This window comes from Oryzias latipes, chromosome 22 (assembly GCF_053564925.1).
Source record: "Oryzias latipes strain Hd-rR chromosome 22, Olatipes_Hd-rR_3.1".
Classification (NCBI taxonomy): domain Eukaryota; kingdom Metazoa; phylum Chordata; class Actinopteri; order Beloniformes; family Adrianichthyidae; genus Oryzias; species Oryzias latipes.
This window is the reverse complement of record NC_136258.1, coordinates 21,211,321-21,228,670: the sequence shown is the minus strand read 5'-3', so window position 1 is coordinate 21,228,670 and position 17,350 is coordinate 21,211,321. Positions and strand designations below refer to the sequence as shown.

The 17,350-nt window shown below is 40.3% G+C and overlaps 1 protein-coding gene across 2 annotated transcripts; it reads left to right on the top strand.

Annotated features, from left to right (window-relative positions):
• Positions 1-324: 324 nt before the first annotated feature.
• On the top strand, positions 325-16,448 carry e2f2 (E2F transcription factor 2). 2 transcript variants are annotated; one of them, XM_004082503.5, is made up of 7 exons: positions 325-5,288; positions 9,832-9,931; positions 10,247-10,466; positions 10,903-11,064; positions 11,146-11,260; positions 11,375-11,570; positions 14,710-16,448. In XM_004082503.5, the coding sequence occupies exons 1-7, from the start codon at positions 5,016-5,018 to the stop codon at positions 14,967-14,969; spliced, it is 1,326 nt and encodes a 441-aa protein (XP_004082551.1). In that variant the 5' UTR covers positions 325-5,015; the 3' UTR covers positions 14,970-16,448. The 2 variants fall into 2 exon arrangements, with proteins under 2 accessions (XP_004082551.1, XP_011488580.1); XM_011490278.4 differs by having other exon boundaries at positions 11,372-11,570.
• Positions 16,449-17,350: the final 902 nt, after the last annotated feature.

Here is a 17,350-nt window from a genome sequence, read left to right as displayed (position 1 = left end):
TTTATAATGGTGACAAAATAATGCAAGCAGAGGTTACAACTCAGTATTTCATAATTACTTTTTAAGAACTCTAATACTATAATTGAAAAAAAGACGCGCTTCTTTAGATGTAGTATTTATGGATAAAAACAATCTTTTCATAAAAGAAATGTCGTTTTTGTCAGAAGTAAGCTCTGTCTCCCCCTCTGGTCACTGGTGGGAATTGTCTCCTGCGTTCCAACCACACTACAGCTCCCAGCAAGCCCTGGATCCCGCACACCTGACTCTCATTCGCTCAATCAACCACAGTATACTTAAGCACTGCACTAGTGCAAAGTATTTTTTGTGCCCTTCTGCCTTCTTTACTGAGTGTTATTTGTGGACCTGTGCTCCTGGCTCCTGGCTCCTGGCTCCTGCGACTCTTGCCTGGATCCTGGCTCTGCCTGCTGGGACTCTTGCCTGGATCCTCCCGTCTTTCCTCTGATGCTTTCATGCCTGTTATTGACCTCTGCCTGCCTGAACCTGATTTAGCTTTGTGGACTTTTAGCTGAACCAATAATCGGGCTGCATCCAGCCGTCTGCCTGTTCTGGTGAAAGTTTTATTTGTATTAGATTTTTTATTTTTTTTATTTCTGAAGACCGTCTTCTGATCCTGCTGAATCCCTTTTGGGGTCACACGGCTGCTGGAGCCAATCCAGCGTCTGTTGGGTGACAATGGGGTAAGTCCTGAACAGGGCACCAGGGCCACACACTCGCATGCGCACCAATTAGGGGCAATTTTAGAGACATTAACCTTTGAAGCACGTCTTTGGAAGAAAGCCAGAGAAAACCCACGCATGCACAACAAGAACGTGCAAACTTCACACTGAAACACCCAGGTGGGATTTCAACCAGGGCTTCGTCGTTGTGACTCGTGAGATGAGAGCGCGAACCTCTGCTCCACAGTGCAGCCTAAAGACAAAAAGGCTTTTGTTTAAACTTTAAAAAGTACTGCAGTTGAAGAGTTCCAACAAAATTAGGTGTTCTCTAACGGTATCACGCTGAGAAATTTGAATAGAAAAATGTAAAACATAATTTGTGTGAATTTTCACAAAGTCGTGAGGAATGTTGTGCAAACATTTTTTTTTTAATGTGTAAAGAAAACAAACACTCCCAGTTAAAAATAATAAAGTTATATTATTTTGAAACGATGCTTTGTTGATCACGAAAGCAATAGTATTTAAAGTATCAAAGGAATCCTACAACAAAATGATTAGCAAATCTATTCAGGGGATATGTGTGACCCTAAAAAGATGCTTTAAGCTGATAAGACATTTCAACTTCTTGGAAACTTTAAAAGGTAAGCAACAAATATTTCAACCAATAAGTGTTTAAGCTGTTAATTGCTAAAGGTGTAGTTAAAACAAAAAGCTCAATGCTGAAATATCCCTTTGGGTACAAGTAATGGTGCTGCACAGTGGAGCAGTGGTTAGCACTCTTACCTCACAGTGACGAGGCCCTGGCTCAAATCCCAGCTGGGATATTTCTGGGTGGAGGTTGCATGTTCTCTTCCTGCATGCATGGATTTTTCACTTCCACCTCCCACAGTTTAAAAACATGCCTCATAGGTAATAGGTCTCTACATTGTCCATAGATTTGTGTGGTCCCAACAGCTGCTGGGCTAGCTGCAGCAGCCCTGTGACCCCAAAAGGAATTTTGCTGGTTCTGAAGATGAATGGATAGGTACTGTTCTGTGTGTTCATTTGTTTCTGTTTACATTTTAGCAATGACAGTTAAGATAAGATGTTAATCAGACTATACAACAGTAATCTTTTTATATAATAGTACATTTTCTAGTATGGCGTGAGCTCATTTTCTTACTATCTCGGAAAGATGTTTTCATGCAGCTGATTCGGGACTTTTGTGTATGTGGTCAGACATCTTAAGCTCATCATTTTCTAAAAGGAAGTGAATATCGTCTGTGAGAAGCCTTCTAAAAGTAGCATTTCCGCCTAATGGCTAAGTTTATTGAAGGAAACAAAATTAGACTTACTGAAATTTTAGTGAAATATGGAGAATTTGACTCTGCTTTGACTTTTAGAGTTGTTTTCCCACTTTTAGTCAGACTTTAACAATTTATGTTGTGATGTTAGAGTTTCCATTTTACCCCACAAGATGGGGATGTTTGACAGGTTTCAAACATCAGGATTCTTTGACTACTTTCATTCATTTGTTTTCTAAACTCACTGTGTACCTTTCAGGGTCACGGGGCTGCCAGAGCCTGTCCCAGCTCTGTTGGACGAAGATGGGGTACAGTGTGAGCAGGTTGCAAGTCTGTTGCAGGGCCACACAATCATACACACACTCACATGCACACCTAGGAGCAATTTAGAGGAATCAATTAGCCTTTTAGCCCATGAACCATGGTTTTGGACAGTGGGAGGAAGCCTGAATACTGAAGCGCCATCGTTACATAACACACGTACAAAGTCAAGTGCACAAGGAGAACATGCAAACTTCACACAGAAGGGTCTCATCAGGGATTTGAACTAGTGCCTTCCTGCTGTGAGATGAGAATGCTAACCGCCAATCCACTGTGTACCCTTTCTTAGACCTCTCATAAATGCAAATAGACTATTTTAGAAAAGTCACAGGTTATCCAGCAAAGGAATCCCTGAAACTGAAAGCATTTCAAAGAATCTTTGGGCGGATAGACTTAAGTTAGTGGTCCAGCACAAAGGGCGTCCCTGACTCAATGTGAGCTTTCTGTCAGCAGAATGACTGAACCAAAGCTCTGGGAGGCTAAAATCCTTTAGTTTTCAAACTGAAAAAAGGATGACTAAATAAAGAGATAACAATACTTTTAAAGCAGCATCCTATAGTTCTGACCTGAACACAGCAATTGCAAAATGACTGTCAATGGTTAAAAATTTATAATAAATGCTTAATCAATTATGCAAGATGGTTAAATTGATTTTTCTAATAATATTACTTCATTTGCTCCAAAAATTTAAAAATTGATTCATGATTTTTCTTAATGTGACATAATTTTGCATATATTGTAACTTTTAAAACTTGAGAATTTCTTTCTATGAAGACTTTTGAAACAGTGTTCTGTCTATTTTACTGATATAGTATTTTTATTAATCATATACATGACTTTTTTTTAAGTAACATAATTGCATATATTTTGGATAAATGATCTGCAATTGCCATGTTGATTTCTAAACGTTATTTTTTACATAATAATTTAAGTAATTAATCTTTGTCATGTGCTTAATTGATACCTCAGGATTCTTAATTCTGTCTGATAAAAGCTAGGAGCCGGATATTGATAAATCATGTAATAAAATGGTTACGGTAGATTAGGGGTGGGATTATATAAATTTGCTTCCTTCCACTCCCTTTCAAGCAATATTTATTATGCCTAATTATCATAAGTTTGGTTCGCCATTGTATGAATGTATAACTGGTGATTGTATTGTTTTTGTGTATGATTCCAATTTGATTGCTTGAAATAAACCATTAAAAAAATTGTACCAAATGACTAAACAACTCCAAAGTTTTACTGTAATAAAACCCAACTGACGCAAGTAGAAAACATGATGCCGGCTTAGTCCAGTTTAGAAGGCATGTTTTTTACCTACAACTTTTCAATGTTGCACATATAATTTTATTGGACAAATGAAAACACATCAACAATCCTCCATGATGACCAAGAACTAAGATTTCAAGTCACAACTTCAGTTTTAGGTCAACAACACTAGGCGTTTATCTGATTACCCGCGACTTTTTATAGGTTTTATTGGAAGAAATTCCACTCTTTAAAGACGTACCGTCCATGGGAGGCTTTAGGTCTCCTCGTTCTTGGCCAATAGGGGTCAAGTCATCTGGCTTGGGTTTGGTCGCCAAAGATGGGGGAGGGGGTGTTTTCTTTCAATATCTTTTGTGAGCCAATAAGCAAGAGTGGTGAATCCAATTATCATGTACAGACAATGCAGGGCTGCCCCTTGCTGTGTGCCACTTTCCTTATTTTAGGAAATACGTTTACAAATGTGTGCTCTATTGTCACCAGAAATATAAATTCTGAAGGAAATGGAGTTCTTTTAATAACTAAATGACACTTTTTACAACTATTTTGGGATCTATTTTAGTAAATATGTACAATTCAAAGTTAATATTTGTTTGAACTACAATTTCACATTTAGTTGCATTCCTTTTGTCGTACTAATAGTCATTTTAGTCCATTTTAATTTGGATTCATACTCCAAATTGTAAAAGTTTTGAGTAGTTTGACTTTAAATGTAGTATTTTTGCTTGTATTTGGTAAAGTTAAGTGCTTAAAATTAGTTTCTTAATATTGGTTTTTTTTGTTTCTGTAACAAACAGTTCAAGTGAGACAGCTTAAGGCGCGTGTGGAGAATTCGTGTACTGTCTCTTTAAGAAAACCAGGCCCTGCCCCGAACAACTGTTTTATGCAAATATGACAAGCCGAGCGTGCCACCAGCCAATCAGGGGCGCTCTACAACCGCGGGAGATCCGAATTTCGCGGGACGGAGTTTGGCGCTAAAAAGACTATTCAGCTGCAGCTCCTGTCGCGTTGAATGGAGAAGGGGCACCCCGAGGTGGACTGACGGCAGCCGCACACTGGGTCGGAATCCGCAGTCGGAAGGACTCACCAGAAGTTCTAGCGTTTGTCCCCGAGACGCATTTTCGAGTCGAACTTTAAAGTCCCGCATGTTTGAAGAAACTAATTTATATTCGGAATCGTTTTTGGATCTGGTAAGACAAGTTAAATACGACTTATAAAAAAACGAACTAAGAAGAGGAACGAATCTATCAACGATTATTATTAGGAAACAGCGTCATATTGCGGATTTAATTCGTGCATTTTATTTTGAAAATATTAATTTAGTATTTGCAATTCTTTCTTCTTTTGTCGACGTCTTCTTCGGGGATAATATTATTCTCTAAAGCCGGTGATCGTCGCGCTGGCCCTAACGGCGCGCTTCTCTCCCCGCTTGACCAATCCGGTAATTGAGGTTTTCCTCGGGAAAATGATGCGGGTGCCTAAAGGCGTCTCTCCGGCTTCGGTTCGGCCAGCAGTGGCGCTCGCCTCCCAGCAGAAAATGAAGGTTTTGTCGTCCGGAGGAGTGAAGAGCGACTTCTTCAGCACCGGACTGTCCAGCCCGCCCATGCACGCGGTACCGATCGGGTATTTCACCCAGATCGGTAACACGGCTGCGGCCGAACAAAGAGCCAACAGCCTGTATTCAACCCCCCACGGCCCCGAGGCTAAACCCATCAGATCATCCTCCGGGCGGCTGCCGGTAAGGAGCATTTCTGCAGCTCATTTTTCTCTTATGAACAAGGGATTTCTTGTGCCCATGTGGGAGGAATAATGCATGATTTCCATCGGCATGCGCAGTTTTGCAATTATGTTTTGACGCGATAAGCCACAGAGGGGCCTTTTTCCCCCATGTGTGTGCATCTCTCCACGCAGTCCAGCTGTATAGCTGGAGCAAGCCAGTGTGATTGTTTTTGATGTGGCAGATAAAGAGGAAGGGGCCCCCAGTTTGATCTTGTTTAGAGGTCCCTTGCGAAAAAATGTAGGATGAGTGGCCCCCTATACTGCAGTGAGTCAGGATGGCTTACAGACCAGAAGACAATACTGAGGGCATGGCTGTGCTGGTTGGAGGCATTATTTCCCTTACTCCTGCATTTGCAGACTACACCCAGAGACAGCTGCTCCATCTGCACCTGTCAGTTAACCAGTGCTGGACCTGTGTAACCTGTTCATGCAACTGCAGGAAGCAGGGTGTCATGAGTGAGCAACTGTTTGCTTTCCCCACAGAGCTTTTTGATTGAGGAAAAAAAAAAAAAAAAACTTCCATTCACTATGTTTCCTAAAGGATTATGCTGTTGATCTGCTGTGGATTCTGATCCACATGCATGCTGCCACTTCTATTAAAATCTCCCATCGTTCATTTAGTTGTTGGAGAGTGTGCAGGCTCTTCAAATCTCACGCTGACCCCTTGGCCCAGGAGCGTGGATCCACTAATAGGCCCTCCAAGAGGATTACTTGGACAGTTAGAAATAGGCTACCACCTGGCTTATCATATGTTGAGGTGATTTTACTGTTCAAGTTTGCGTTTTTACATCTCATAAAGGCATTCTTCTTCCTCATCCAGCATTAACACCAAGTTTATAGCTAAGTCTTAAAAAATACACCAGGATTTATAGGTTTTGTCTCCATAGATATTGTGTTTATTCTGTAAAACAATGATCATTTTTAACATTTTTCCATGTGTGCATGCTTATTTCAACAGTAATAGAAGAACTTTAGAGTAAAACGTTTTCGGAAACTCATATCGTTGGCTCTTTTTTTGTATAATTGGGAGATCTTAGATTCTAAGATGTTTATAAATGTGTATTATAATGAGTTATAAAAAATAAAGAAAAATCAATGCAACACAATTTCTGCAGAAATGACACATTTATAAACACACGATGCCTCTTCAATGAAGTGTCATCATAAATTTCACACCTTTACTGTCATTATATTGTAATTATCAAGTGAAGATGCGCAGATTTTCTCCATTGAGGGTTTATTTGCACTTGATCTGAGCCGCGGTGTTGTTTGAAGCGATCTCCTGGAAACTGGGTTTTGCCATCACAGCTGCTTGGGTGCAGGCCTTGTGTTTACAGGAACTGCTGCATATGCAGCACACTTCCTTTAACAACAAAATAACCACCACTCTTTTGCATTTCTGCCTCATAAACGGAACCCTAGCCCTGAGATCCCATAGACTCAACCTTTCAACACTCTGTAGACGACATGTACAAAAAAATAACATCCTTAAGTTGATTTTGAACAGCTTTTGTTGACTTTAGCTGCAGATGTCTCACATTTATGTACCAATCATGCTGTGTAGTAAACGTCAGTGCATCATTGACTTTTAACCAGGGTGTGGAGACAGTTCAGAGTGTTATGAAATAGAATTTCCTTTTGGGCTTGATGATGATGCAAAATGTGTTACAGTCTTCAGGCCATCACTCTAAAGGTCATGGCTGGTCTTTCACTTGGAGTTTTCAGATGCCCCGCATGCATCCATTTGTCTACTCAGGATACCCCTGACAAAAATACATCACAGTTTATCCACACAATTCCAAACCAGGAACTGTCATGTTCATGTAGTTTAGTCAAAATCTTAAAAAGAAATACAATAGATTAATTTTACACCATACATTTACAATACTGTTTAGTATTAAGGGATGCTTCAACCTAAATTCTACATTTTGATCTGCATGCAGAATCCTTGCTAATGTTTTTAGGAATGCTTCTCTTGCAGTTTGGTCATTAAAGACCCACCTCAGTGGTGTTTTTAACATGTACTTGTGGCATTTGTCTGATTATAGAGGACATATATAAAGAAAATTAACTTTAAAATAGCATTTCTGAGTATTTATTTATTCAAATCGTTGTGAATCAGGAGCCCACGATAAAATGTAGTTTGAAAAAGAGCTTAATTGTGATGTCGAAGATGCACTGGGCAGGTCACAAGCTGTCATCAACAGGAAGGAAAGGGGGGTCGGGGTTGCTCTGCGCCAATGATCCCGCCCACAATCAGAAAGGAATTTCTAATGAACCCCTGCGGCTCTGTAGAAACTATGTCCTTGAAAATGGACAGTTTTTGTTTTTCCATTTGACCAAAAGATGAGCGGAGTGGGACTTTAAAGGTTAAGGCATCGTCTTAACCTGGATTGGTAGTTACCTTCAAATTCACTTTGAAAAAAAGAAATGTTACAAAGCCGATTGTTTTCTGGGGAGTTAAAAAATAAAACGTTCATTTAAGCCTTTTTTTTATTGTGAATTTTCAGAAACAAATAGAACTGAAATTTTAACTCCCCATTTTGACTTCAGCTTTCGTTTTAAGCCGTGGAGGGTTTATAGGGAAAGGTAAACTTGGATTGGCTGTAGGATTCTGCATTCCGGATAGAATGTAATATGTTTGTAGCAGCTAATTAAAGCACTAGGGTGTAAAGAAAATTGTTGCAACCACTCAAAATCTCTTGTATTTTGTAGTATGTCTGCCTTGATGGGATGCAAACTGTTAAGAAGGACAACTTTTTTGGTCAAATGCGTGTCTTTCTACCTGGTAGGAATGTACCCTTCTATAAATAGCTTTAAGTTGCTTTCTTCAAGCCCCTGTGGTTAGCGTCTCAATCACGCTGCTGCCAGAGTCATTTGTCACATTTTCATTTGCATTCCTCCCATCAGCCACCTTCTTTTGCCTCAGGTCAGCCCGACCCCAGGCGCATTACGCCCTTACGGGGTTTTTGTTCTCATCGCAAAGCTGTATTCCCATCCAGGAATGGATTTGCTTTGCCCTGTCAGCACTGACAAACAACAAATTAGCTCGTTTCCATGTAAGGTTGCCCAACAGGTGTGGCGCCATGAGCGACTCTGTGCAAAGATGAGGGCGTTTGCAGGCCTACTGTAATTTGCTTTCGCATGGATGGAATCTGACCGGCTAAGTTTGTTGGTTTTTTTAAGCCCGGACGGGGCTGGATCTCACGTTCACGTGACAGGAATGCGCGCGTGGGAAGAGCCAACGTAGAGATTTCAGTATGGCAGTAGAGGGGGTGGGAATCAGTCCAAGAATGTAGTGCAGAAGAAGGAGAAAGAGGAGGAGGAGGCCACGTGCTTTGGGTGTAACTCAGTAAGCAGACGGGGTGAGGCTGTAGCCAGCATGAGGGAAGTGATACTGCTTGTCAGGGAGATAATGAGTCAATGAGGAGGGGAGCTATCTAGTCTTTATAGTTAACAACTAACCTTTACAGCAGTTGATTTTTCTTGGAAATGGTTTAGCTTTGGCTAAAACCGACTTGCCTGCGAACCTTTAAACGGCCAATTCATTGTTACTGTAGTTTTTAATCAAACAAAAGCCAGTTGTTTTTCCAGTAGAGGCTGTTTTTCTATAATGATTGAGTCACCAAAGAATTCTGCAGAAAAACAAAAGGGAGCTCCCATAGCGCCCACCTGAACCGAAAACCGTCGTTACCCTTTTTACAACACACAACCAGGTTTACAGCTCGGATTCAAACTGCCTTTGTGCAGTTTTGATTTAAACCAATCCAGTTGGTAACTTCTACTCCTACCCTACTCGTCCTCGAAGAACTTTTGAATCGCTCAAGACAGCATGAATAAAACTGTAGTTGCCTGCTTTTGCTGCTGCAGGTAAATCCACCTTCCTAAAGCCTGTTACATTTGCATCTACACTGCTCCAGATGTCAGGAGCTAACATGTGGTCACATCAGTCTGTGTGTTTGGACAATCCCGCCGTTCCTTGGTCCCCTCAGCCGTCAATGGGCCACTTTTCTCGTCTCTGAAGGCGGCAGTTACCCAAACCTGTCGACTAAATCGCCTCGTGTGCCTTATTTGCCGCTGATTTGACAAAGAGGCCTTTGTTGTGAACTATTTGTGAAGGGACGGGGTGAAAAGATGAAGGTGTCAGAGGAAGAAGAAAGGTGAGGTTCCAACCACATGGAACAGGGGCAGGCAGCGGGTCGGGGGCCAATCACTTTCCATGCCTTTTCGCCCACACACAATCAGCCCCTCATCGGAGTGCTTGGGAAAGTGAGAGGGGGGATGCTTTGTTCATGCACTTGAGGACTGTTGGCACATTTACAACCCAGCTACGTTGAGCAAGCCCCCCCCCCCCCCCCACCTCACTTTTGTGATTTGCCAAACCCATCGAATAAATGCAGGAAGATTTCCTAGTAGATTATCGATCTAAAAGGAGAACAGCTTCATAGCAGTTGGGAAACATGATCACTTGTCTTAATGTGGAACAATCCTTTGCTTTCCAGGCTAAAAGGAAGCTGGACCTGGAAGACCCTGAGTGCCTTACAGAGTTTCGGACCCCCAAAGACAAAGGCATTACTGCAGCAAGGATACCAAGTCCAAGGAGTGGGTAGACCTTACGGATTGGAGAATTAAAGTTTAACTGTTGCAGGTGCAGAATATGGTCAGGTTTAGGGGTAAAAAGAGGTTTTGCAGGATTGAATATAATACCACTACAGGCAGAAATCCCAAAGTTGGTTCAGATAAATTGGGAAAATACAATAGTTTTAAAATAGGGCACATTGAATTATTAGGGCGCATCGTCAATGAATGAACTTTGGAAAAAAACTTAGGCCTTTAAGTGTGCTTTATAGTGCAGAAAATATTGTAAATGGTATTTCTCTGTTGGTTTGACCTTTTTTTTTGCATTATAACTCTCAGCGCCAAAGTCTCCGGGCGAGCGGACGCGGTACGACACCTCACTGGGCCTGCTGACCAAAAAATTTGTGGGTTTGATCGCCGAGTCCCCTGATGGAGTTCTTGACCTGAACTGGGCTACCGAAGTTCTGGAAGTGCAGAAGAGACGCATCTATGACATCACTAACGTCCTGGAGGGAGTCCAGCTCATTCGAAAGAAGTCCAAAAACAACATCCAGTGGCTGTAAGTTCAAAGGGGGATAATTAAATAACACCAGCAGAGGATTGGATGAGGGATTCTGTATTTCTGACATTAGATTCATAATGAATGTCCGACATCCCTAACAATGATGCTTTCAAGTGCAATTGATTGATTTGAAGATAACAGAAATTGTAGTCATTTCACATTTTGCAAAAGCATTTGAAATACTTCAAATGTAAAAATTCTACTCGTGGAATTAAAAGTAAAAAAATAGGCAGAAAATAACTCATTACTCCAATAATCACCACCATGATAGATTGTGGCTACGCCAATGTACCAACTGATGGCAAACTATCACATCACTGACCTGATGCCCTTTGTTCTCATTTTCTAATTCAAAATTTCACTGGGTGTGAAGTAGGCTTTGCTTTCTGTGACGGAAAATCCTCAATTGGGATCATTGTTTGTGGTTCTTTAGAGTGGGAGATGTATTTCGAGGCGGGGCCAGTGGGGGAGAGAAGGCTTGCTCCTTGAGGAGAGAGCTGGTGGACCTGGACAGAGCAGAGAGATCCCTGGATGACCTGATACAGTCGAGCACCACCAAGCTCAAACAGCTCACAGAGTACAAAGACAGTCAGAGATATCCTTTTTATAGAGCGGTTTGAGGAAATGACCGTCATATTGACACAACTCAGCTGTTGGTACCTTGACCAAAGCTCACGCTGGGCTACGTGACGTACCAGGACATCCGCTCCATTGCCAGTCTCAGAGACCAGACGGTTATAGCTGTGAAAGCTCCAGCTGAAACCAAGCTGGAGGTGCCAGAAACGGCAGCGGTAAGACTTCTTTTTTTTTTTTTTAATCACCCATTTGTACTTCTTATTTATTAATATGTTATTGGAATTCTTCAAGTAGTAAACTTCCTTTTTCTTGTTTCCTCTTTACAGCAGGGCTCATTGCAGATCTATTTAAAGAGTAAAAATGGGCCCATAGAGGTCTACCTATGTCCTGAGGAGGGTCTTGAAGATCCCAGCCCGGTTAAAAGCATCCTCAACCCGAGTAAGGCATCTCCTCACAGCCTCGGCCAACCGGGTGCAGCCCCAGCAGAACCTCTGAGCTGCAGTATTAAAAAGGAGCCTGATGACTGTAAGCCACAGCCTGCTCTTTATATTTATTAACTTCCCATTAATCTGACATTTGTTGCAGAAATATTTCAGTGTCAAACTTTAATTGCAGTTTTTAGACTGAATCCGTTTTTTGTAGGGTTTTATTATTCTTTGTAGTGTTTATAGAGAGATTTTGCTACAACCCACTTTGTAAAAAGATCTGTGGCTGTTATAATGAACCGGCTGCTCCACAGAGTGAACCGTGTCTCTGAGCAGAACAGCTGGAGTCTCGTAGCTTCGGCAGGGAAGGTGCTTTGTTATAGTGTGCGGTCCGGAGAAGGGTTCGGACCACAGTCCGCTCGGCTGCAAATGCACTTAATAATAATGATAACAATAATAAAAGCACATTTAGAAGATAGTCTTGCTCTTTGTCAGAGCTCTGTTTGTTTACAAGGGACCGTATAATATCTTCTTCTATGGTGTTATCGTAATTTGTCCAGACCAATCACTATCTGATACGCCATTGGACAGCCAATCACATAATGTGACGTCAGCACTAGTCGAAGGACCCTGAACGGTTGATGCACGCCGAATGGTTATGGTACCTACACCAGTGGTCTTCTAATTATGATTATGCAGTTTTTAGCCAAAATCAAAAAAACACCCTCATATTCTTGGACGTAGTTTCTGCAGAGCAGCAGTAGTTCATTTGAAACTTACCTCTGAAGTGTGGGCGGCACAATTGGCACAGAGCCACCCGCCCCCCTTTCCCTTCCTTGCTAAGAGCTTGGAGCTTGTGGCCCACCCAGTTTATTTTCTATGTCACATTTTTCCAACTGTATTCTTTCATCTACTTCAGATTAACAACGATCTGAATAAAGAAATACTCAGCAATTTTAAGCTTATTTCTCTATATATTCAATTCAATTTATTTATATAGACAACAATAGTTGTCCCAATGGGCTCATGCCGTATTTATGTCCTCCATCATCAGAAAATTTCTATGAGAACATCCTAAAATCAACAAAAACACAATTTTCATCTGAGTGGATCTAACTACTGCAATCAAGATGAAAACAGTGTTTGCTCAACTAAATTAGCATGACAATTAAAACGACACTTTGTGAAGTGGCGACGGTCTCCAATAAATTCCAACAATGAAAAAACATTTTAAAAAAAGTCAAAGTAAAATAAAATCAAGACAATCTTAATCTTAATCCAAGACGAGGACAGAATCTGGGCTATGAGGGCACGACCGGCAACCCCCACCTCTCCTGCTGCCTCTCTGTTGGATCATCCAGCTTTGCTGTGAGATGATCAGGATGAAGGCACAAATGAACAGATGTGGGATGAGATGGTCCTTTAGAAATACTGTCGAAAAAGCTTTTAAGTGTGACGTACAAGTTACCACGCAAAGCCACAAGCTCAGTGTTCCGCTCCACCCCGATGCACCCACCCCGATGCACCCACCCCGCAGACAAATAGATCCGAGTACGCCTTCGTTTTCCTCGTCTGAGCTGATATCTGGCTCAAAACTGTGAGGCTGGATAGCTCCAAAATTGCTCACCACGTTTGTTGCATCGGTGATGTTATGTTGGGGGTGTGAGGGGTCTCTAAGCTGGCAGGAGAGCGTGTAAACAAAGGGATGATGGGAAGGGGGTGTGCTTATTACTCTGTGGCAGCCGTCCTTCACACGACTCAGAGGGGAAATTCTGAAAAACTACTGCCATTCTGCAGGAACTATGTACTAAACAACACACGTTTTTGTTTTTGTTTTGCTGTTGCTAAAAACGGCATAATCATGATTAAAGGATCCACTGGGAATGGTTTTAAAATGGCTAAAAAGATGATTGGAGTGGGACATTATCGATTTGACTGGATTTATTGATTTATTTTAAGCATTGTAGTCAACGCAATAAAGAATTTACACAGTTATCAAAGTCATTACAGGAATGTTGAAATGCATAGATTAAAAAGACAGAGAATAAAACAAAACAAAAAAGTCACTTAAATCACATTTGCTTAATTAAATACAGTGATCATTTACTAAAGTCAAGTATAGCTTGATTTATTCCTTGAAAAGGAGTGGGAAGAAGCAAATTTATATAATCCCACCCCTATTGAGTTAATTCATTTTATAGTTTTACAGTTTTTTTAAATCTGGTTCTGATCCGATTGATTCTTTTCAAGTAACAAATCCAGTAATGATTATGTTTAGAAAACATTAATTCATGATTGTTACGCCCCCCCGACAGGCAAACCTGTCGCAGTCTAAGGGAAATCAAAAAGGGGCCAAGACATATGAACGATGGAACAAATAAGTTTAGGAACAGTTTATTGCGAGGAAGAAGTAACCTGTATCCTGTGAAACAAAAAGAAATAAATAAATACTGTGCTGGTCCCAACAAAAGACAAAACAGAGGGATTGGAGCCTTGGCCAAACATAAAATAATTCAGGGAGACAACTGACCCACGTTGACCGTCGGAGTCAGCAGCTCCCTGCTAAGGCTGCCTAACAAAATCTAACTATTGAAAGTAAATAAACAAAGCCCGCAAATAAAGAATACCAAGGTCCAACCCCCAAACTAAAATAACAAAACCCAGCAGTATAAGACTGCTGAGGACCACGAGGGAATCAAAAGGGAAACAAAGCAACCAGCACAGCTCCAAATCAAAACCACTGCTCCTCAGCCTCCTGCTCTGCTCTCTCTGCATGCCTCTCCTGACTTAAATACCTGGCAGGTGCTGATCAGGACTATTAGCCTCACCTGCCAGGTGAGCAGAGTGTTGGGATGCAGCAGCAGCAGCAGCACATAACAATGATTTCAGTAAACAGTAACTGTAACTATTATGTAATAATCATTGATTATTAGAACACATGATCACATTAAACCAATAATTATTGCTACACATTGCAGATCAATTAAAGAAAATCAATAGCTTATTGATTGTAATTCAAACATTTTAGTCATCATTATTGCACATTACACAATGCAATACTCATCGGTTGTAATGAAAAGATCTTTGATTATTTCACCGCAATCAAGTAATTATTGAAATCCACTATCCTCATCATAGTGCATATTTGCAGCAGGTCTGATTACTGCAATGTTTTAAAGGGACCCTGTTGTTATTGTTATTTCAACATCCTCCTTCCTTTTTGTCATTTTTAAACACAGCTAGTGAATCCGCACCAGCCACGACCTCAGCCGCCACCTCCCTCCTGGATGTCGAGGGTCTGCTGGGTTTGCCTCCCAGCCTCCTCCAGATCACTGAGGACCAACTTCCCGGCACTTCCTTCACCTCTGATGCAAACACCCCATTTGTCAGTTTCTCCCCACCTTTGGACCATGACGATTACCTCTGGAGCCTTGAGGATGGCGAGGGCGTCTCTGATTTCTTTGACTCTTATGATCTTGGTGACTTGTTGAGGAGCTGAGGGAAAAAACAGAAGAATATGGGATATTTAAATGAATCACACTATTAAGCCATCGCATTTTTTTTTTTTTTTTTATTCCTGTGGGAGCATCCCCCCCATTCTTTTGTTAAAGTTCTTCATGAAAAATCATTTGTACATACTGTAAAGATGATTTGACTTATAGAGCGCTTACATGGAGTTTGAGCTATATTTCATAAAAATTAAAAAAGCAGGGGTTGGTGGTATACTACAAAAGTGAAAGATAAGAAAAAAGAATTTCTGTGCATGTGGTATTAAACAAAAAAGGATATGAGGCATTCATATGGACAACTCAGGATTTTTCCAGTTGGTGTTTTGCTAATAATGGCCTGTAGGGGGCAGCCTTGTATAATGTCAGCTTTAATTTAAATGGAGCTTTACAGGCTTGAAAACACTGGATGAGAGTAAGCTAAAGCCATAAGGAACCACACAAAGAGTGAAAAAGTTGTAGGAAAGCTGTGAACGAACTCTTTCAGCTACAGTTGTGCGGATTCTGTGCGTGTATTTTTGAATCACACTGTAAAAAGTGACTTCTTTGAAGGTACTCATGTTGCTTCTGTCGGGTGAGATTTACTCTCCACTGCCTTATGCTCCATATTAAGCCATGTGTCTGTTTGGTGCTGCATTTTGTGCCAAAAACAAAACAAAAACAAAGATCCAAAGCCAGAGGATGGATAATAGCTTCTCTCTGAACAATCAAAGAGGATCTCTCTTTCTCGCTAGTTTCCCAAGGCTGTTTTTTTTTGTGCCAATCTTGCTCCCCTGTTGATGCAAATTTAATAGGTTTTATATGTTCTAGTAGGAAAAAGCTACTATTGTAATTCTTAGGAAGAAGAGAAAAAAACACAGGTAATGAAATGCAGCATTTGTGCTGCAGCTACTTACGAAAGCTGTTGATTTAGCAGCAATTTTTCATGAGAAAAAAAAATAAGTTCTTTTGTTTAGGAAATAGTTAAACATTGAAGAATTTGTGTCTTTGTTTTTCAGGTTTTCAAGCCTCTTGTTTCCCTCATGTTGTGGAGTAATGCTTATGAACAAAAGGCACAAAGTCAATGACTTTATCTGTTAAATGTATTGAGAAGTGTTCTAGAGATTTGAATTTTTTTATGCTATTTTTTTATTGTATTTGGCTTTCCCTCTACAATTTGGAGATAAGCTGACTGTCCTGTCCTAACAAAACTTGAATATGAGTGTGTGTTGTTGGGTACCGAGGTGTGCTTGTGCGTGTGTGGGTTTTTACCTTGTAGAATAGAGAATGTGAACTCAGAATTTGTAGGGCTTTTACGTTTAAACTAGTTTTTGTTTTTGGTATTTGTACAGAAATTGCTTTGTATTTATGCCTATTTTTCAGAAAAAATTTGGATTATTTTTTAATGACTTGCAGCACTTACTATTTGGTAATTTTGTGTGGCCAGTTTGAAGTTGTTAAATAAATACTGAAGCCAGTGCTTACACCTGGAATACCTTGAATCATTATTTTATATGCCAACAAAGTCTCTAAATACTACTTAGTTATTCCTTTAAATTCAAATGTAGTTTTTCTAAAGCAGGAACTTATCTGTTCTTGTTGAAATCATATTCTAATAAGAAATAATTTTCTTTAAAGATCCACTTTGATGAAAGAGTGTTTTTAACATTTTCTTGTGGCATTTTTCTGATGATGGAGAACATACATTAAGAAGATTTGGCATAAATTTGCATTTCTGAGGAATTATTTATTTAAATTTTTGGGAATCAGTAGCAGAAATAAAAAATTGCGATTTGAATAAGAGCTTTTAGGTGATGTAGAAAATACATTGAGGCGTCCACAAGCTCTCTAAACTGAGCTCTGAGCAACAGGAAGGGAAAGAAAGTTGCTCTGCACGAACAGTCCCATCCACAACTCATGTAAATCTTTGATGACATAATCGTCATTAAAAAAACACTGAGAACACTTCTAAAAAAGCTCAAAAGATGATCTGAGTGGGTCTTTAAATGTGCAGAAAACAATTTTAAGAATGGTTTAAATAATCTAAAAATTCACAACTTTTGATGCAGTTTAGCTTCTTTGTTAGTGTTATTGTTTTTTTTAATTCAGAAAAAGAAGCAACCATATCTTTGGCTATCTGCAGCCTTAAATTAGCCACAGGGAGGTCGGCATTTTAAACCAAAACATTAAGTCAATACTATTTCTTTTCTCTTGTAATTCTAAAAGCAGCAAAGCTCTCACTATTAATAATGCTGACCTATAGGAAAAGAGACGTTTCCCAAAGAACTTTTGACTAATGCTATGTCAGGCAGGCTGACACGAAAACCCCCATCATTCTTTGTGAGAGGGTTGCTTTGGAAACAAGCTCACTAAAAGCAAAAGAAAAAAGGGGAGG